The 23195-nt window shown below is 36.2% G+C and overlaps 1 protein-coding gene across 3 annotated transcripts in view; it reads right to left on the reverse strand.

Moving 5' to 3' along the window:
* The window catches only part of LOC140334470 (ras GTPase-activating protein 4-like), a 66137-nt gene that overhangs the window by 36682 nt on the left and 6260 nt on the right, over positions 1–23195 (reverse strand). For 2 of the 3 annotated variants that reach the window (XM_072416750.1, XM_072416764.1), the window contains exons 2-5: positions 11007–11063; positions 8374–8487; positions 4811–4872; positions 223–352 (exon numbers count right to left, since the gene is read on the reverse strand). In XM_072416750.1, coding sequence (XP_072272851.1) covers positions 223–352; positions 4811–4872; positions 8374–8487; positions 11007–11063 — 363 coding nt within the window. The remainder of the gene's footprint in view (positions 1–222; positions 353–4810; positions 4873–8373; positions 8488–11006; positions 11064–23195) is intronic. The other variant, XM_072416756.1, reaches the window with a different exon arrangement.

The following is a 23195-nucleotide window of genomic DNA, read 5'->3' on the forward strand; positions in this document are numbered from 1 at the left end:
GCATACATGTTCGTAGCCAGTGCAGCAAACCATACTCGTACCGTCTGGTTAGTGTATTAGCTAGAAAACTTGCATACACAACAAGTGAATAACAAGAAAATCACTGTATTGACAATAATATTATTAGTTCATAAATGTGATTGCTATACATATTGAAGTTTTATTTATGGGTGTTATAACTATATGGAAAACACTTCATAACTTTATGCATATAAATCTTACCTTGCCTCTAAAACAGTGCAGCGCAGTTTTTGAGGCAGCTCAATGTTTAATATTTCAATCTTCAGGTGAATTTCTCCTTGAACTTCTTCATCAGGATCAATTTCTGTTAAATTCATCCATCCATTGTATCCTACACAAAGCACAATGTTACTAATTGAATTTAAATTCAACCCATAAATGCCTAATTTCAAGGTTTTTACTTCAAAAACCCCCCAGTTCCTTATCATTGTAGCTAGGAGTTTATATCAGTCATTTTACTGTATCCACGCAATAGCAAAAAAGAATGTGAAGACTTATTTTTGCAGTGTTTTCACATTGCAAATATTACGCTTACTGGGCATGATGAAAACAATCTGACATCCAGAAGACTCAATCTCAATCCAACTTTTCATTTTCTAGAGAAGTATATTCATATCCTACAAAAGTGATTTTTGACCAATACATTTAGGATAGCCACATGGTGGTATCACCATTCTTCTGCTGTGCCATCATTGACCTGTAACTGTTTAGGGTTTGTCTTAGACCAAGTTGTAAAGTTTACCTGTGATGGAGGTCCAAGATCTGGCAGATTGGTCTGGTAACGGTTATTTATATACACATTTTTTTAGTTTTATAATATGTTCTCACTAGAGCAGGAGGCCCGATTACCCACTTCAAATCTGAACAATTTTAGGATACACTGTGATGTTGAGTGAAGAGTTATTAGAGCATTAGGCAGAATCATTTTTTATTCAATTTTGCCTTATTGGTTATCATTGGATAACTGAAGCCCCTCTCTCTCACAAGAGCAGACGTTTTAGCTGAGCAATACTCAGGTCTGGTGTTAGCTAAAGAAAGCTTTTAGTGGAGCAATGCATTTATAAAAATGCATTAAAGCACCAAGGTTGCAGTTATAGCAAACACTCCACCTCTAAAAAGGTCAAAATGGAAGTGTATTTAACATTGCAGTCTCTCTGACATCGAAATGCCTTTAGCAATATAGTTGCAGTCCCATTATTTCTCTCCCTAGTAAAATAGCAGTTTTCTGATCATATATAATAGAGTCATCATGCCACATTTTCTGATATCAGTTCTGGATAAATTGCTGATATCACTGTAATTTAGTTGTAACAAGACTCCCTGTTGATGTAACCATATGCTACTGACGCCACATTCTGAAATAAACATAGGAATATAAACTATATGCAATGCTAATGGGACTTTTTAGGGATCAATCAAGTAATACAGTAAAATTTGATAAAATCATATAACATTTATTTTTTAAAAACAGTAAACATTTCAGTGTTTCAATATCACTAAAAGAGATTTACTGCCTCCAAGCAACCTAGGTACTTAGGTCATTTATTAGGTTAAACAGTATAAACTTTGTTTAGGCTTTTCTCTAAATATAAATGTTGTGAATAGATGCTTCTGATATCATTGTGTATACTAATATACTGTATATATATCTGTTTGCAGACAGACTTCTTGCACAGAACTGAAGACTTGTTGGTAGCACACTCTGCTGACAATTCTTTTTCTGTTTTACTCTAAACACACAATAACGTTACCCTCAGAGCTAAAGGTCCAGCTGACTTAAATTATCACCCCAGTTGGGTCCACGGTATCTGGAATTTACTCCACCTTGCCCGTATGGGTTCCCAGTGATGCCACCTCTAGAGCATGTTAAAAACCTCCCAGGTAAACTTCTACGTATACTCCAGAGACATGCTAACGCCAATCTAAGATGCATACGCAAGATCCTGTAGACGCAGTCATGTATCTACGATTACTCTTCTGCATAATATTACCAGTTTTCCCAACACTATTTCACTATATATATATTTTAGTGACAGAATGTGAGCTGAAATGGCTAACAAGGATGTGAACACGGGGATGGTCGTGGGCTTAATGAAAACTTGGTGAGGAATATAGGTTGGTCTCCCTTTAAAGCGGACCTATCATTTTTAACATTATATGAAAAGGTGGCCAACCTAAATGCCTTTTTTTACATTTTTTACTGTCGCGGCAGTAAAGACTGATTGAGAGACCCAGAGCCTCCTGGAATACATATATCACGTATCCCAAGAGGCTCCAGGCTGCTCCTTTAGGCATTGGGCATGCATGGAAGGGGCTTTCTAAAAAAAAAAAACTGCCAATCTCACACATGTGCAGTATGATTGGCTTTTTTTTTTTTTTCATTTTCAGGAGGAACCTTTCCCTGTTCTCACGCTTGCACACTGCAATATTGGGTGATGTAAGAAGAACCTGGAAAAAGATGGCGTGGTCTGATAAAAAAGAAATCCAGGACAAAGCAATACTGACTGGAATCAAATTGCGAAGGGATTAAAGGCTCTTCAAAAGTAAAGGTAAATGTAACTTTTTTTTTTATTAATGAAAGTTCTGCTTTAGGAGGCTGACAATAGAATAGGAGGCCTGGAGTTCAGACTGCAGAAAAGACTGGGTAAGTCTGAAGACTGGCTGCCCCATCCACTAGTCCTCCCTCCAGATTACCTGGCTCATTAATAAAAGGGCAGGGAAGCCTCACATAAAGTGGCTATGCTGGGAGTTTTTAAAAACTCATGTGTACGAACAAATTTATTCCTTAGCAATAGGTGCTTAAAGGGCCCACTCAATGAATTGTTCAGTATTGCTCAGGTCACCTGGACTTTGTTTTTTTATTTGTGTAGGTATACAAATATCTGCTGTAAATGTAGGATCATTAAGCCTTCAGAAAATGACTTTGTATGGTGCCCCAGAGCCACGTTCTGGTTAGTCCCCCGTCAATATATATCTGGATGGCTCTGCAAAACTGGGTCCTAGGTAGTTACATTATTTGGCTCTTCCAGAAACTGTCTATAGTATGTGAGGAAAATAAGAATCACAATGTAGTTGAGCACAATATTCATTTTTTTGTATTAGATATGGATGTCTTTATGTTTGAGAAGGGGTATGGCCCAGAACTGTTGATTATGTCCACCACCTTGCAGTCGCTATTCTGTAACTTTTTCTAAGCCTGACATAATATAGGTTACAATCAGCAGACACAGTAATTTATCAAAAAAAAGGAATTCACCTTGTGCTGCCACACTGTGTAAAAAAGATGACTGCATTTTTTTATTGGATTTTGAATCCAATAAAAATGTAAATGGAGGTAGGTGTATAATCCTATCTTTGGTCGGGCAGGTAGGACTGAAAGTCATAAAACAATGTGTCGACCCCTAATATAACAATAATAATGTAACATCACCTCTTAAGTGCAAGGTATAACAGCTTAGATCATTGACAGGTGTTGGTCCTAAATACATACATTTAAGTTTTTTTCTATCCACTGTTCTGTGAGATATAATGACATTGATACTAAGTCTATCATTCCTCTCCCTAAACTCTTCTGTAATGACTTTGCAAATATTAGGGGTGGATTTTGCAGCCGAAAAATCAATTGGAGTACAAATGATCCTCCATAAGGAGATACATAGGAAACTTCATCATGGAAAGTCTCTGCTGTTTTTCTGATCAGATTTCATACCTGTACCAAAGCTGAGAATCATTTGCAGGTAGGTCAGTTAACCTCAAACTCTGGAAGCCTAGTTAGTTGATCACTCACTGACAGGCCAGTAGTCTTTCCATAGGAAAAACAATGCACGCAATCCTGTTGCCATTTAGTCCAAAAACCAAAGAAAAAAATTTGTGTAGGGAAAGTTCAGAAAATGTGCACGAAAATAAATTCAAATTCTATGCATGTGATATTAAAGAACTCAGTAGTCTATGCAACCAAATCAAAGGTCTTTATTATGAAAAGCTGCAGAACTTTGAGCAATTGACCAATAAAAATACAGTTGTTTCTGTACATCCTTAGGTAGGCCTCTGACTCTGGCTACATGCCTTTTCATAATAAATAAAATATACTTTGTCTATAATGACTTGCAAGCGAGGCCTCTTCCTAAAAATATATTCAACTTTAATTTAATGCAAATGAATAGTTTTTAGATCTTCAACATAGCTGAGTATACTCTCTGTTGTCTTAGGTATAATTTAATAAACTTTGATATTTTATTTTATATAAAATGTTTTTCCTTAGGACAGACCTCCAGACTCATTACCATATTTATAATGGTTCATATGTCCCAATAAATTTAAATGGACAAAGTTAGGAATGCTCTCCAATTATATCATTATTTCAATAATAAATTGAATAATATAATGATCAATATTATATCATTTTATTTCAAGTGTAGAGCACAACACAATTCCTATTCCTATTACAATCCTGTGCCAGGGCACATAGCTGTAACGTCATCTAGGCCAAATGAGATAAATAGAGACTCTGAACCCCTGAAGAAGGCCTGGCGATGATGAACGCTCCAAGGGCAAGTGAGCAATGGCTGTTGAGAAAAGCATTTACAAGGTATGCCACAATATACAGCATTCCTGCTCCCCCCTAAATTTTGTAAACACTGTACTGCACCTTTAAACTAAACAGTTGTGTAATTCCTCCAGTCACACTACAAGTTTTAACCCAACACACTGTATACTATACTATACAACAAACTGTAAACTAGCTAAGAAAAACTGATACTCATGCTATAATTAAGTAAAAACATCATACCTTTGGGATATTCTGCCAGTGTGTTACGTGTTAAACAGACTTTTCCAATCACATCGTCACGACTAGAAAAAAACAAACAGTTCTCATTAGAGATGTAGGACATTCACAATTTTGTTGGTCATGGGCTGCTGCATTTTCGTTTAACTTGAGATTTTCCATTATGCAAATGACAAATCATCAATAGAACCGTTTATTAGCAGTCTATTACATGTATTGCTTGCTAGGACCTGATAAGAATACTGTTGATATTTGGTGCCATTAAATTTCAGTTTCCGTGTTAATTCTTGAACAATGAGAGAAGGAGGGTGTAATTCTAAATAAAAAATTTCTTTTTTTTACCAGGACTTGAAGATAAATACTACAATAATATCTCCAGCATTCCTTAACTCTTTCATTGCAGCATTATGGAGAACACACCTTTGTCTGTGTGAAACGCAAGCATATACACACAAAAATTATAGTGCAGGATCTGGGCTTGACTGCTTTTACTGATCATATTTTAGTGATGAATAGAATATGACTGTAATCAAAAACCCACTAAATAAGAGGGAGGATTTTCTATCATTGTGATAAGCAAAAGGCAAAGATGCCTAGGTTCCATTCCCTAACCCATCAGTGGTGAATCCATTCAGTAAAATTGTTTGTAACAACCACCATTTACAGAGCAAGGAGTTTATCAAAGCTTCAAGTAAAAAAAAAAATCTGAATTTTTAGCCTTGTGGTGCATTTTATGTCAGAGCAATATATCTTACACCTTGGCTGACCACCTCCACTGTTCCTCATGATGTAATCAAAATATAATAAGGACCGTTCATCCTTCTGGAACATTTGTGGGACACAGACAAATCTGGTAATTCAAATCACCTATGTGGCCTTGTTTTGTAGATAAAATAAGCCTGTCCCTGTTGCTGACAGGTATTTATTACTGAAAAAAAAATAGATGGACTATATGGGTTAGTAACAATTTTATATATTATACTACAGTTGAGAAACTATGGTGGTGACAGGATGTGAGAAAGCTATTCAGTTTCCTAGCGTATATCAGTTTTTTCGGATTCCATTTATTACGCTATATTGGTTTCCCCTGCAAAAATATTCTACACCTAATTTGCAATTCAGCACAAATGAAGTATGCGTTTTCTACAATTCTCTCTTTAACTATAGCTCATTATGCAGGCTCCTTATTTTCCTTTTGAAACCATGTGTGTTGCAGAAGGGGACAATAAACCTCTGTGGAATTCATATCATTTGTATTCGTTATCCTAGCTTAGACACTAATGAACCTCATTCCGCTGCTTGAGATTCTAATTTACTAATCAATTAATGTTTCCCAGAAAAGATGTGTACTGCCTTCCACAGTGTTCTGCATAGTAACAAACCTGAGCTGTGCGCATCCAAAAATGCATTCTTCAATATAATTGAGTTTTGTTGTTAAGCTTTACAATTTCCCTTTGTATTTTATGCCTATATTGTAATGCCTGTACATACCATTTAACATATTCCACAGCTCCTCGAGGTCCCTGAATCCCAGGGTGCTCCTTTATGCAAATACGGATTTCATAAATCAAGGGTGTAAAGCTGAGGGATTCTTGTTGGCTCCTGTGCCTCACTACAGGTCAATAAAACTCTCTATAATGTTTTTTTTTTGTCAAACTTTGTGCTTTGTCAATGCAAAGAAAGTCATAAGTCTGCTTGGGAAGGAACCTGCACATACTCCCCTTTTCTTTGCTCCTCATCACAGTCAATGTATAAGGTGCAAAGGAAGGAAAGTTTGTGTATGCTCCAAGTTTCTATGTTTTCACCAAAACTACTTTCAGAAGTATAATATGACATTTTCTTATACATACATTTTCTTAGTATACATATACAGACATTTTCTTAGTATACATATACTAAGAGTATGTGATTTTGAAGAAGGGGTCCACAATAACAATTCAATGCATAGATTGAAAGATTTATTACTCAAATATCATATTAATTTTAAATACATCTAAGGTGATAATCTGTAATAAGTATTGTGTTCCCATCTAGACAATATTTTAAGAAAACTTGTTTTCAGAATTTTGCAAAGCACTTTTCCCTTTTCAGCATTCAGCTCATCTCTGGCAGATAGATAGTTTTAGTAGAATTCATTTATGCAGACCCAGATTTTCATTGCATGAAATGAATGTTCATGATTACAAATGAGATGATCACAAGCATTTGACTTTAGAACATCTAGCCTTTGTACAGCTGTCCCCATCATTCAGTGATCCATCCTGCCAGATCACTAATTGACTGACACGGATATTCATTTTACAAAAAAGTGTAGGGAAGGTTTTCACTTTTTTTTGCTGTCTGTGTCCCCAAAAGATTTACTCTTGTTGTTTGTACTGGTGACCACTTAGGGGGTAAGTTAGCAGACATTCAGCATTTTAAGTTGCCATCAGAGCAATGCATGAGTGAAAAACCTTAGTGCAGGACAACTGTTACAGGAACACCTTTCTGGAGAAGTTTTGACATAGGGGAGATTTTATCCTATTTCCTGTTGTGCCTTTAGAACAGGAAGGAAAGTGTAATATGTCTAGCAGGGTTCAGACAACAAAAAATAACCTGATGGTGTTTTACCACTTTCCTGTATTGCACAAAACCAAAAAAATATTTTTTTTTAAGAAAAGTGAATCCACAGATAAAAATGTTCAAAGAAAAGTACAATATTTCAAGAAGCAGATAGATCTGTCATCCAATTACGGCACAGTAAGTGGGAGGGGCCCACCAGCGGAACTGATGAGGAACTACAGGTGTTGGGTGCCGTCTACTTACCAAGATCATTGCAATATCAAACATAACATGAAACAGTCAACCAAACATTTTAAAGCAACTAGTAAGGACATTTTTGCAATAAAAGAGCTATATTTTTGATACACCTTGCCTTTAAAAATCTTTGATGAAATTAGGTTGATTGTTCTGTTGAACAGGGCAATTATAAAAGCAAAGGGGTAATGGAGTACTATATTTTCCTGATACAGAAATATGCAGTAAAGCAACTTACTATCTGTACAGCACTCATTAATTTCCACTGGTGCAATGAACAATCACTAACAATCATTTACAGCAACTATAACTGAACTTCTATATGGAGCTTTTAACAGAAATGCCTGTTCATGGTATGACTTTCTGTCAGGAACACTTTTATTTTTCTTCATATAATTATATGGTTTTTACTTTTGATCCAATCTCCTATTTGTGTAAAATAACCACATTGTATTTCTCAGACATGTAACTTTATTTGTTGTTCTCAATAAAATTAATTTGTTTTTCAAATATACATTTTTTGTCAAATAATATTTTTTTTGTCAAATTCAAATAATATTAATAATATTAAAAAAAAATAACAGTTCATTTATTCAGTAACAGTTTTTTTTTATCATAGGTGTTTTCTAACAGGTAAAGGTCTAGCATTGTAACAGCATTTATATAAAATGCATCCTTTTGTAATCAATAAAAAAAATATAATTTGAAATAAAGAATAAAAGTTCTGATTTACAGATATTCTTTGCTTTAATATATAAATTAAAAATTACCTGAGTGCATCTTCATCCATGACATAAAAAGAAACAGAATGGAAGTTGGGTGGCAGGTGGACCTTGTACTCTTCTCCCCAGAATGGTGACAGAGTCTTCCACACTGTTGCTGTCCTATCCAAAGATCACAGTCATTGTTTATTCCTTTAGAACATTAACTGATGATAATATAATATATGTAATAACATTCTAAGACATAAGCTATCTAAGCTATTGTGTCCAAGTGAACGGGCAAAGTCAAAGAGGATAATAAAGCATAGAGAATAAAAGCATGAACCAGAAAAAGTAATATAAAACTAAAATTACACCCCTTAATAAAAAAGTCAACACTTTTTTTTTATTTAAAGATAATATAGTAATATGGCTAAAGCTACTCATGAGGTTACAGTCAGCTGATCTGACAACAATATTATGTATATGGATCCCATGCATGACTGCCATATATATTACCAAACTAAGGATACAGAATGAGACAGGTTAGAAATCTGTAATGATAACCAATTATCCTCCTGACCATTATTATTTTCTTTTACAACAACACTATCAGCACTAGGTTCCGCTTTCTTTCTAACCACCTTTTCAACAAATGTCAGGGTGGCCAAGCTAATCTGTCGGGTTTCTCTGCTGGGCAGTCAAGAGGCATGCATACAAGCATTCAGAATGTAAATGACTAACCTTGAATGTCAATAGGCACCTACATACTGAGAAATGTGTGGGTTTTAGCTGTATAACTAGACGTTTATGAAAAGAAATAAAGAAAGGGTTTTTTTTTTAGTTTTTAATGGCACAGTTGTTAAAACCAACTAAACCGAAAATCAAGAAAGGAAAGTTCCTAGAGCAATCATGTTGTAAGTACCTAATTATAATTATAGTTACTTTTGTAATACTGGAAATAGAAAAAAAACATATTGCTGTAGCAGTGCTCTCATTTAACAGAAGTAAGGCGCTACAATTGCTCACCACCAACGTCTTATATCTACAAATTCTGCTGCAACACATGGTTTTCATTATAATGCAGAGACGCTAGAAAATGTAGTCTGGTATCTATCATTCTTCCTACTTCCTACTAGACTCTAAATAGTTTGATAACCGATTCATTCTGCTTTAAGATCAATGTAGTTAGTAGAAGGCATGCTTTTTCTGCTGTACCCACTACCACTGAGAGAGAAGAAGGCAAAAGAAGTGGCTCCTGAATTTTTATGACTGGCATGGGGACCCAAAAGATCAAAAGTCAGCATTAAACATGCAGGGAATACTACACAAGTCTTCTGTACTATAAAGAATGTGTTTTGCCTATGTAACATACCCAGTATTCACAACTAGTTAAAGTATAAAATCTTTAACCTTTAACATCTTAAAGCGAACTACGAGTTAGAACTTAAACCCAACCAACTCACCTATCCATGTTCCACTGCGCCGCCATCTTCCTTCTATTCTTCCGCTTCCAGATGATCTTCCGACATCTGGATCAGCTGTGCCGGTATGACATAATCATATGTCATCCAGGCACATACGCAGCTTAGCTTTCTACCAGAAACGGGGCAAAATCAGGCAGGTAAGTTGCATCATTGTAGAAGCCACATAGCCTGTCCCTCTCTGCAATAATGACCTGCCTGACCATACAAACTTAAATGTGAAACTTTAGGTCTGCTTTATGGTCTTTCAAAAGTAATTTACTATTCTAAATCTGTTTAAATCATTAAAATAACACCTGGTGCTTTTGCCATGAAAGTTCTTGCTTAGCTTCTTCTTAGTATAAGATGATGCTCTGTCCCTATCACACACCCTGTGTATGCAGACTACAAATGGCCTAACACCCAACCACAGATTTGCAGAAATGATTCAGTACTTTACAAAAAAAATATACTGGTAACTTTATAATTTATTTATATTGGAAAAACCCTTGTAACTCCAAAATTTTAAAGTAAATTCAGTACAGAAAAATATGACATTTTTAGACTTTTTCTCTGTGAAATCCAGGGCTGCAATATCTATTTATAACTTCCTTGTTATTCTCCAAATGGCAGTCGTATAAACTTTATTTTGATTTCATTAATCTCCAGCGGCCACAAACAGGACAGCTATGACTGTAGTTGTTTTATGAACTACGCACTTTGATAGGTAAACCCAAATGTTTGACTTGGATGGCAGCCATTAAAACTGTCTTTCACATTTGGTAAATGTCAGATAAAGGTCCATTAGATAGATTCCAAAAAACTGAAGCCGTAAATGTAGAAAGTTAAACTGCAAATACAAAATGTCACTATTAAATCCAAGTAAAAAATGTATTTTACATACAGCAGAACAAAATGTACTTAAATCTTTTTTTGATATCTCATGCAATCGAATTTTAAAATCCCCTGTAGGCTATACAGCATTTCAAAGAGCTTTTCATCAGATTCTGGCAGGTTCCAGAGAATAGGACAGAACACTGTGATGATCTTGGCAGTCTGCAGCTGGTATTCATTGCCCATGATGGTTAAGTTCCCTAATCACATCCCACATACCCTGCAGTTACAGGCAGTACTATAACACAGTGTAGTTTTTAGAGTCATTGACTATAGGACTTATGTTTTGACATACAAATATATATTTAATTGACTGCCTTAAGTTCAACAAAAAAAATACTGTACCTGATGATTGTCTCATCATCGATCTTCACAATGCAATATGGGTCACTGCTGCCAGTTCTAAAAAGAAATAAAAAGTATTTCAACACTCATCAAGGGCAAATTTTCTAAAATGTTCTTGATTTTGACAAATCATTCACTGCTGTACATTTTTTCATTAATTTACTGCGTTCAATATCACTGATTTTATAGACTGATTCACCCACTGAATAAGTTGTTTCTCTTTTGCAAGAGTTAACCAACAGCTAATTTTCCCATTCTTCAAAGTGAAAGTCAGGTTTTTGTTTGTTTCTCAACCTTTTGAACATGGGGAAACCCTTGAAATAACATTTGGGTATCAGGAACCCCTGCTACAATTACTGTATCAACAGGTTAAAGTACATTAGCGTGGTGGTCATAGGGAGAATGCCTCTTACATGCTGACCAGTGGAAGAAACTTCACCTGTGCAGATCATTGGTGTCAGTGGTAACTGACCCAAGAGTCACATATTGCTTGTTGATCAAGAAACCCCTAGCAACCTCTTGAGGAACCCTGGCTGAAAAACTTTCAGGACAGTTGACAGGGTGTGTAAATGAGCATGAAGGTATATACAGATGTCAGGATCTGCAAACCCAAGTGAGCATCATTTTGGCTAGCATGTAAGACTCAGTATTACTCCTGACCACTGATATCATGAGATTGACTTCAGTAAATCCCACCATGACAACTCAAACTACAAAGGAACAGGTGTGAAAAAGAAATTATAGCATGCCAGCTTTGCTATTGCAATGCAGTTCTGATCCTCTCAAATATGTACAGCTTATGCACATGTTTCTGAATATCTGTGACAAAAGGACAGCATACATATAAATAGTCTTCTTCATGAAGTTGCAGTTTGTGGTCAACCTAACCCCATGCAAGCATACTTATGCTGAGAAAAAAAGTGTAAACTACAGTCACTGAAGTGAAATTTGAAAACGCTGGTTGCCATGCTGTTGGGTTACCCCAATGTTCCAGTACTTCCAAGTCACTGGCAGTGATTATGTAGATAGTTCAAATGCTCTAACATTAACTTTCCTTATCTTCATGCTTTTGCGTGGTCATTGAGGTCAGACTCAACCAGCCAACTAACATTTTCGAAAGGAGGGGTTCACATTGTTTTTTTACCACAGTATACAAACAGTCTGTTTGGAAACATATCACAGAAGCCTTTTTATTGCTCTAAGTATTGAACTACATATATAGAAGCTACAATATAAAACAATAAACACTGTCAATTCAGAGTTAGTAAAATACAATTGTTTTAGACATATCTTTGATTTGCCCAGTCTTCAGGGTTTTGTTCATAACGTCTGCTATAACCTCTAAGTGCTTTTAGAACTGGATTTATATACAAATCAACAATCATTAGCAATACTATATTATGATAATATAATATATATTATCATTATATTACACTTGCTGTTACTTTTATTAATTACCAGAATTTACCAAATTACAGATTGGACATTCTTGTCTAAAAAACCTGTATGAATATATACTAAATTTTCCAATGCAAACCCTAATTTTTTGCATAGTCAATCTTGTGCAGATGATTTTACAAGATTGAATAACTAAAGCGAATATTCACACAATGAGCTCCATTTTTTAAAACAGGGAATCCGACATTCCCTTGAGGGAATCAATTACTGCCATTGAAACACATGAAACCTGGACGATTTACATCAGGTAATATTTAGGCTACCAGACTATTCATTCCAAAAAGAAGTAAAATCTCCTTTTTTCTTTTATAGCTATCTATACAAGAACTGTTTAACAGAATCTTTATCTGTGTTCACTTTCAGTAACTAACTGATATGAAGAAAAGGTCATTCCCAACTGGACTGAAGCCATGTAGTCATCAGAAATCCACTTTTCTAAGCAACACTGAAATGCATTTAACGACCACTGTTTATTTTAGACAGAGAGTAGCTGTGTTTCACCACGTCTAAGTAGGAAAACTCTGTGATTACTGTTTTGAATATGAACACTTTCAGTGAAGAATTTCCTCTAATGCAGAAAACACACGGACACATCTGTTTCCTGGCTATGTGCAGACAAGTACCACTGGGTACAATCATAATGACAAATCTAAATAATTAGTGTTACCCCACCATCTCTCAATGCACAATAGTGTAATACGGAGATGCCTGAGCTTCGATGAGTAATAAGGCCAATATTTGGAGTCAATTTGTATTTGTAGGTCAAAAGGTGCATTTAGCTATGTCTCCATGGAAACTTTTTTTCCCATCACTTTAATTCCAATTTCAGGCCAATTTTTCCGTCACTTCAGCAAGGCAGTGGATAAAAAGTTTTAATACTTTAGGAGTGTTCTACAAAAGTCAATAACATAAAACAAAGTAAGCATCTGCTTGTTCTTGCAATTAAATAAACTAAAGTTAATGTCTGACTAACAGAGTGTCCCCCTAATGCAGTAGTTGCCAACCTTTTAGACCTCACGGCCCCCTAAATTTACGGACTCCGGACCGCGCATGTGCGGGGAGCCATGTGTCACTTACAGGGGAAGTACCTTATGATGCCAGAACCGCCCATTCTACCATCGCAGGTCTGAGTGGGAGACACAACCCACCCACCACCCTGAGCCTGTGATCCATATTGGGGACATGGTCCGTGGCTCTGTCCCATTATTCGGACACACACAGATATAAAGCCACTAAAGAAGTGGGTACACTTTATTTCCACGTCTTAGTAATAAGGCAACAAGTGGCTATTAGAATATGAGTTACCAATTTGGCTTGCACTTTAGGTAGGTCTTGCATGACACCTCCATCACAGAGGGTCCAACCAAACCAATGTGCTAAGCAACTGAGCAAAGAAGTCATTACGTTCACACTAAAAGGATACAATCTCTGACAAGGCTTATTTAGAATATGAAAAAACAAGTTTCTTTTCTCCTTATCAGTTTACGAGTCCCTGAAGATGTGTAGGTTAAAGAACTAGATGAAACATTTACATTATCCAAAATCCTGCCAGCCAGTGATTCACTGCTAATTCACTACGGAACAAGATGTTTACAAATCGGTAATTCAGGATAACAGGTCTCTGTAAAAATGTGCAAGGAAAGATAAAAATTAACAGTTTGCTATTGGAAAGCAGGAAATGTTGTAAAATAAGGCTGATAGATTTAAAATTCATTAACTTCACACATGACAAATATTAGTAGGAGCTTGATTTTTTAATAAATTTTGGGAAATACAGATGTGTGGGAATCCATTTGTTCAACAGGCTTTATGGAAAAGGTGATTCCTACCCCCACTAACAAATGATCTGCAAACTGCCACTTTATAAAAATACTTCTTATCTTAAAGCATATACAAACCCCTCCTAGTTATACATATGATGCAGTACTATTTTAATACGCTCCCCTTATTCATCCACACTGTAGTGTTCTAGAAGAAATTGTACAGTAAAAAATGAATGAAACCACCAGCCTCCCAAAGATTTGCAGAATGCTTTGCTCTGTCAATCAATGAGAAATTATATACGACTAGAAACTGAAAAGATGTCATACTGTGCTAAGTTCTAAATTCAGCCTCAGAAATTCACTGAATGGTTTCACTTTGCTAGGCTGATCAAATACGTAGTCAACTCTACATATAAGCAACATACTGAGCTTAAAGGACACATGTAGCCACATTATTCAGGTTTGTACACAATAGGGAAATGGTAGAATTTCTGTCAAGTTTACATTGCTTTCAGTGGCCATGTATCCCTTCTGGCTTTGTTGTCAACAGGATAAGAAGAGGGGCACTTACACTGATCAGCCAAAACAATAAACAACCTGTCCAGTATTGTATAAGCCCTCTGTTGTCACCAAAACAGAACCATTTCAACACCACCAGTGCCCAGAAAGGGGGTGCTGCCCAGGGGAAACTGGCTAATATTTACCCCTCACCACTGATCCACAGACCCATCCACCCTGGTGTGCAGGTTAGTGCAAATGTAAATACCACACCAAAAATACGTTATTGTTACATTTTCACTATTAATAACTATCACCTTTCTTGGGTGTCGATCACTGTTCAATTCGGTTATGTCAGGTCAAATTTCATAGTAGCACTTAAATTCTACCCTATTCCAATAGCGTTTGACCCCATAGAAGTTACTGACATTAGCATGGTATTGTCTACCAAGGGAACTGTGCTGATTGGAGTTCCCTTTGATTGCCTATATTTAGATTTACACCAAAGAAGGAAAATTACATCAGAGGGAACTCTCTATGACATCACTGGCCATATTAATTATCTTTGTCTAGATATGGACAATGGTGTCAGGGGAACCTGTTCCTTCCCTAGAGTTCCCTGGGCATATCAAACCATGACAATGTTAGAACTCTTTCAGTGCTCCTTCAGTGTAAACAAATATTAGCTGGAAATAAAATATTAAAGTATAGTTTTCATTTTCTTTAACCCACACGGTTAGGGTTCTGTGGGACCCCTAAAACTACTTTACTGGAGTGGGCAAACACTGTGAGTGGGCATATAGGTGGAACATGAGCCCCTCTTTTGCCAGCATCCCCTTCTAGGTACAGGGAGTACTGAAGAGCCTGAAGCTGCACATGATGTTACCTTGCTAGTGGGACAGTATGCTGGGTTGGCAAATGCAGGGTTATATTTTATTTTTTGTTCAGATACAAATAAAATTATTCATGAAAATTCAGCTTTAGGAAGCAGCATTTTAAAATTTGCATTGCCCACTTTAAACCAAAAAAAAAAAAGTTTAAATATAATGTATTAAAATGTAATGTTGCGAAAAGGAATAGGACAAATTGACAGCTAGCTATTTGACAATGAAGACCAAATGTTAGGCGAATTCTGTTTGGTAAAACATTTCACATGGGTAGAACTAATTTGATGCCATTTTTGACAGGAGAATCAAAGACTAGTCAAAAGTATTAGAATATTGGGTGGATTTCTTGTTGAATAATAAATCCTAAATCTTGACAGGAGTTTTAACAATTTCCATCGCTATAAAAAAAAGAGCTTTTGTTCAGAGTTTATTTTAAAGTTAGTAAAACTATTTTCAGTATATCATGACTAGTTTGTAAGTTTCCCTATTTCTTGAATAAATGTCAGTAAGAGCATGACACTTCTGCCTCGAAATAGTCAACAGCTCTTTTGTGATATTTTAGAAACAAATAAATGTGGATTTACACAGCCTGTGCCAAGTTTCATTCTGATTCAGATTTCAAGCCAACATACCAGCAAGAGCAGATGGCCATGTGGATAATTACATTCTAAATTATTCTCCATGAAGCATATGTTGTATATAGCTGCAAGAATTGCAGGATAACTCTGTAAACAATGAAAAACCCAATACATTTACCGTATAATGGTAATGTTAAAAATAGAATAATAACTGTAATTCATATACAGACAATGAGTAAATGGCAAACATCAGCAGGTGCTCAGTTCTGTAAAGTGGAATGCCAGGTTATTCGCAATACAGATGATGCTGGTGTATACTGCATGTTTAATAGCAAGAGGCAGAATAGGGCAAATACATATCTGAGTGTGTCTCTGAGGTGATATGCTCTTGTACTGAAAATAGCTCAATTTTTAAAGCTTTGTAAGACTACTTTTTTTTTCTCTCTTCTGTTAAATTATTTATTTTAGCTCGGGGAAAAGAATACAAAACAGAATAAAAGAATTAAAATACAGAGTGATGTTAAAAAGAATATGACATGAAAATATAAAAATCTCTACTATATGAATTAATATTAAGGATGTGCTGGACTGACTCTCCGACCATCAGTATGAGATTTTGGGGAAAAACTAATCCAACTCTGAAATAAATGTCCATCATCATAATATGTCTACGGATACATTTTTTTGGCCAAGCAGTGTATGTGTGCCTGCTCAATCACCGATAGGATTTAGGATTCACAGACCATTATTATAATATAGTGTTTCCCAACCAAGGTTCTATAGAGCTCTAGGGTTTTTCCACAGGTTGCTAAAAGCATAAGAAAATTAAGCCTCTCACGTTAGTTACCACTGTCACTGATGTTCTTTTTGGCTAACTGTAAAGGTGACATTGTTCCCAGAAACCATCAATGTAGGAGGTATTCATCCCACTGACTATCACGCTAATATACTGCAAGCTGTGCATATTGTCATTACTGTCAGGGGTTCCCTAGGACCCGAAATAATGTGGATAAACTCTGATCTAAACCCTTACAAGTACCTAGTATATACAAATCACCTTCCCTTTTTCTTTAAATATGCAGTTCTAGAGCCTTAGAAGAATAAACACAAGTATCAGTGGGTAGGAAGGATGACCATCAAAAGACCCAATGCCTTTGCTTTTGGTACATTTTCAAAAATATTATTTCCCCCCAAGTATGCAGCCTAATTTGTTGAAAAGATGATGAAGGGTTTGTAGGGCTTTCTCACAAATACAATTGTTTACAACTACTATATAAGCACTTGTAACTTGGTATTTGCATATAGGGACAACATCTTCAAATTTACAGTAATTACAGTAATTTCAAAAAAATGCAAAAGTAAAAAATAATAGATTCTTATGACTTGTAGTAATTAGCTATTGACATGAACAGGTTGTTGGAAGGCCCCACTACCAAGATACCTTTCCAGCAAAGATTCTTCTTGTATAACCACTTTTACAGGGCATGTCTGTTTATGCACTGCACATATTACTTATCTCAGAAACAAGGTCTATATTTTTCATCCTCAAGACTATTATTCAGTTAAGCCATATTATGTAACCAGAGACAAGGGCCCTTTGTTTCTTTCTAACACAGAAGAATGCTTATTTTCTTTTTAACAGCATGTGAAACCTTGCAAGTCATATCTTACAGTGATTGCAGGAGATTTGATAAGGATGTTAGCCACCACAGCCTACTTTCCTGTTCATGGTACATACACTTAAACAATAGCACGGCCACTATGTAAATTTTGCTTTGCCAAGGCTGCAAGCTTCACATTGTTTGCCTTACATAAACCTCACAGCACAGAATTAATGAGATTGCTCAGGAAATAGCTGTAACATACAGGAGACAGCGAGCAGCAGAGTTCACGAATAGAGCAATTGTCTGTTCTTAATAGCTATTCCTCACAAACTGCCAGGGAGCCAATTTTCTGCCTAACTGCACACTAACCTTCTGGTACATCACACAACTTATCAAAAGGTCTATTCCTACTGTTGCTTTTATCCAAGGACATAAATGTTAACCTGGCCAAAAATGTGTCCACTCATTCAACTATTTGAATAGCGAAAGAAAAAGAACACAATAAACAAACTTAAAAAAAAAAATGTTAAAGTGGACCTATACTGAGAGTGGATGTAAGAGCCATTGCTGAACTCTTTAGAATTTGGAGGTGGCATGGTAAGCAAACCATCCTGGAATACTACATGTAGCATACAAAGAAACACTTACTTTTACATTCTTTATGTATTTAAAAAATAATAGTTAAACTCCAGAAAAAACTATAGTTTTGAGTTTTTCAGCCATTCAATAATTCATCAAATTAATCAAATCAATCAATAATTCATCAAATCAAATTAAATCAAAACAAATGCTTTACAGTATTCATTCTCCAATGGCCACCACTAGCCTGTTTTTCAGAGTGGTGGTTAGTTGTGTGATAGCCTCTCTGTAGTTCTATCAAATTAGTTTGGACCAAGTCAAGCTAGTGTTCTCTTTAGTGGGAGAACTCCAAAGATGAGCACAGAGCCTACTTGTAAAAATTGGCAGACAGGTCCTACAAATATATTGAGCAGAATGCAAACAGCGGCCAAGCAAAGATGGAAGGTTTGCTATTCAGAGTGCCCAAGCTAGACTAAGCCACAAGTCTTAAACAGAAGTCAGCAATAACAGCCGCGGTGATCAAGACTGAATGGGAGCGCAGGGCATCCCGGGATGCCTGGCGTAGGGCTCTTGGCGGCTCCTTTACTAAGGAAAAAAGAGATACAGATCTCACGCGTGCGCAGTAAAATCGGCTTTTTTTTCACCTTTACAGTGGGTTATGTCACCCAATCTCGCACCTGAGCAGAAAAAGAAGGCCAAAGAAGGCAGTGCCCAGCACTTCATTTACACCGGGACAAAAAGGAATAACAGGACAGAGCGGGACCGGATCAACGAAAGGTCCAGCTCAATCAAGGAATCTGCAAGACTAAAGGTAAGTGTGATGATTTTTTTTTATTTTAGTTCCACTTAATTCAGAAATATATTTTAGCAAAACTGAATTTTGTACTTGTCCCCTAGCAAAATAAATGTATACAATATACAGTAGCTCAAAATGCAGCATTTACATTTTTTATAATGAAATTTTCTGTTGTCCACACTGCATTTTGTCTACAGGAGAAACATCTAATTTAGTGTTCCCTATTTATAGGAAGCTTTTCAGGTGACTTAAAAACAGAAAAAAATCCATCAGAGTACAAAGTGCACTGAAATAGGTATACAAAATCCTTCTTGAATAGAAAGTTGTATATAAGGCAAGCTAGTCAGATCTTTGGAAGGCAAGATGTGACATTTTGTTCGCAATGCTGTATCTAAAGAATAAACCATAAATTGGATATTGCCTACCTATCACTCCTATATATTAGTTTGCAACTGTGTTTAACATGAATACAGCCTTTATCTAACAGGGCAGGGAAGGCTCATTTTTTAAAATCAATGTAGATTTAAAAAATGAAATTGGCAAGAACATGCCATGGTGATTTACCTTCTCATTATTGTGCAGGGATGGATAGTTATCGGGAGGAAGGCAGCCTCCAGTTTTCTTCCCAGGTCAGAATAGCTTACACACTACATTGAGCATCTATTTTGTTTAAAATAATTTCGTCAAACTACAAAAGCAAATTTTATCACATCTTTCAAGGACAGCAAAGAAGGTTGGTCTTTCTTATTACCAGACAGCAAATTATACTCTCTGTACCTATTAACTCCAGTAAAGAAAGCCAGTGAATAAGAAAGACTGAAAAGGTTTGCAAGGTAGTTGCTACAGGCTGCTGCTGTCAGACCTTGCCATAAACGTATGATCATTTAATATTACTTAAGATGCTCTGTAGTGTATAAAAAAGATTAGGTTATACATAAAAAATCACTGTAACAAAGTCAAAAGGTATTGAAACGCATTGAATATTTTTTTCATTGCATATTGATTCTATTGCATATCTACTTTCTATGATTGTAAAATAAATTAAAGTGAGATGATTGCTGATTAGTAGAGACAAAAGAAACATGCAACACATGGACTCCATCCACTGGTAAGAAGACTTGTACTGTACAAGATGTGCCCAAAGAAGTCTAATGGTATCCAAGAGCTAGTCCTGCTCAGGGGCTCCCTACAGCTGATCTTTTGCCCAGGAGGGGTTTTGTGTACTTAGCAATCATCTTAGTAGAGAAAGAGGGTTTTGTAACAGTAAATATATTGCTGTGTTAATGCATCAGTTAATGCTTCCTCTCCTGTAGGTGAGCAGCACGGTAATTACATCACCAACTGTTACAGTAGTGCTTAGGAAACTATACCAAATCTTGTGAGAAGAGTGAACAGAATTCTGAGTCTCATCAGAGAATTGGAGTAGGGAGTCATCTGTGACAAGATATATGGCAATTTTTTTTACAAATGAGATTTACCAAAAAAACATCAAACTAAAGATTCATCTCATTAAAGCGTACCTAAACTCAGAAATTTCACTTTACATAAAAGGGTAGACAACCCTTGATCGCCTAGGTGATCGAGAATGAATGGGAGCTCAAAGCTTCCTGGGATACCTACGTCACGCATCACAGGAGGCTTTTGGGTGCTCCTTCTGCGCATGCTGGAGCAGCTCGGGCATGTGCAGGAGCCTTTTCATGGGAAAAAAAATTTCGGCAAGTTTTTTTCTAAACTGCATCACCTGATCTCCCGCCTGGGTCGGGTGGCATAGGAAGAAGAACCCAGTAGAGGAGACAATGATGGCTCGTGGGCGGATGCCGGAACGACGTGAGACCCGATGGAAGAGACCTCTGGATGAATCAGACTGTCCGGGATTGAAGGTAAGTGGATTTTTTTGGCACTTTTGGGTTTAGTTCCTCTTTAAATGTTCCAATATTTTAGCCACTGTTTCCAAAACCTAACTAGATACAGCCAAATGAACGGCAATTCGAGAAATGAACGGCAAAACGAGAAAGACCTCATGTAATCACCTATAAATACTGACAGGCAAGGTTTTACACAATTCAGCTTTATAAAATATATTTTTACCTATTGGTGCCTCATTTCAAATCATAAAACTGTCTAATATAGAAAAAACACACCTATTACATACATAGTACACATATTGGTAATATTACTGACTAATAATAATAATTAATAAAACAGGTAGTATTACCAGTCCAATGACTGAAACTTTTCATATGCATATGGTTATGCTTGTTGATCAGATTGGGCAAGTGGAGTTTGTGCCCACCAGGAAGGCAAAAAAAAAAAAGAGTGGGAGGAGCAATTAATGAAATATTTTTTGGACTTGTAACTTTTATTGTTCTCAGCAAATTCAGAAAAGGCCTTTGTCGAAAAAAACGTATTTTGTAATGTAACTTTAAGGTGTATATAGTATTGAAACAGCATCTTGCTTTGGAACTTTTCCAGTATCTTAAATAAGACTTGACAGGGGTGCCTTATATCCTTCATATTTTATCATTACTTTGGAATCCTTTTCACAAGCCCAAAGTTTACCTTTCCTGACCTCATAGCAGAATTTATTAAGACAGTCGGTCGGCCTCCAAGACTGGAGAAGATACACTTTCAAACTAACATTAAAAAATAGCAAATTACTTTTATGAAATCCATTCAAGGTTTGCTGGATCAGCCAGGTTCCCTGATGAAAGTGTATCTTCTCCAGCCTTGAAGAGCTTTAATAAATCAGGCTCAGTTTGTTACTCAACACTAATCTAAAGTTTCAAGTCTCCCATTTTATAACTTATAGACATTAGCAAGTATTGAATTCCAAAAGTACTGAACACATGTAACACTTTATTAGTAAAACGTACTTTTTTAAAGAGAGGAATGACACAGTGAAAATAATAGAGAGACATGAAGCAGTCCATATACAAATGCATTACAAGGCAGTAAAAAGTGGTGTAAAGCACATTGTCCAAGAGATACAAGAAACCGAACAGACATTGCATAATAGACAATGCATAAAGAAGCATAAAGCTGCGTACACACGGCAAATTTTTCTCGCCCGATAATCGGTATCGGCCAATTATCGGGCGAAAATCTGCCGTGTGTACAGTGAGTATGTAATGGAGATATGATATACCGTTTACAATAGAGTGGCATCAGACACAGCAAGCACAATGTATAACAGGTACAAGGCACTAAATGTAACAGGAATGTATGAGGCACTAAGTATATAAGAGTAAGTTTATATTAGGCTGTATATAACAGAGCTATGACTAGCTGGTTATGGCACAATGATGCACAACAGGGGTTTAGAGACACAATGAGCCTGATTTTTTAAAGCTCACCAAGACTGCAGAGGATACACTTTCATCAGTGAAGCTGGGTGACAAAGCAAACCCGGAATGAATCCGGTTCCGGACCCCTATCAAATAGCAAATGACGTTCAGGAAATCCATTCCAGGGTTACTGAATCACCCAGCTTCATCAATGAAATCATATCCTTTCCAGTTATGCAGAGCTTTAATAAATCAAGCCCAGTGACACAAGAGAGCAGAGACAAATATAAAGAAAAAAGGACATAAGAGTTAAGAAAACTTCTGTATGCTGTGGCAGATTTCACTCCTACTTGTGTGTGCTGATTTCATTGCAGGGAGTGAGTTGTGAATACTGGGGTGTTTATAACTAGTCTCATTCTTCTAATTCTGTTTGTTCAGAAACATAGGCAGTTCTGGAAATGAAAATGGTATAGATAAATACAAGGTATATTAGGACCTTTGTTTGGCCACTTCTAATTCTAATTATACTATATATGCTTCAAGAAAAGCAGCTTTGCTCTCCTAACCAGTTGGGTAAAAAAAAGATATATATTCTGGATGTCCAAATTACAATGTTACCTAAACTGCATACAGATACCAAGAAGAGTTACATTTAGAATTTCTGCATTAGAGTTTTGTTAAGGCTTCTTCGGGACAGGCCATGCCATTATTCTTCCTATCCTGAAGAAACCCTCACTAGACC

Source organism: Pyxicephalus adspersus, chromosome 1 (assembly GCF_032062135.1).
Source record: "Pyxicephalus adspersus chromosome 1, UCB_Pads_2.0, whole genome shotgun sequence".
Classification (NCBI taxonomy): domain Eukaryota; kingdom Metazoa; phylum Chordata; class Amphibia; order Anura; family Pyxicephalidae; genus Pyxicephalus; species Pyxicephalus adspersus.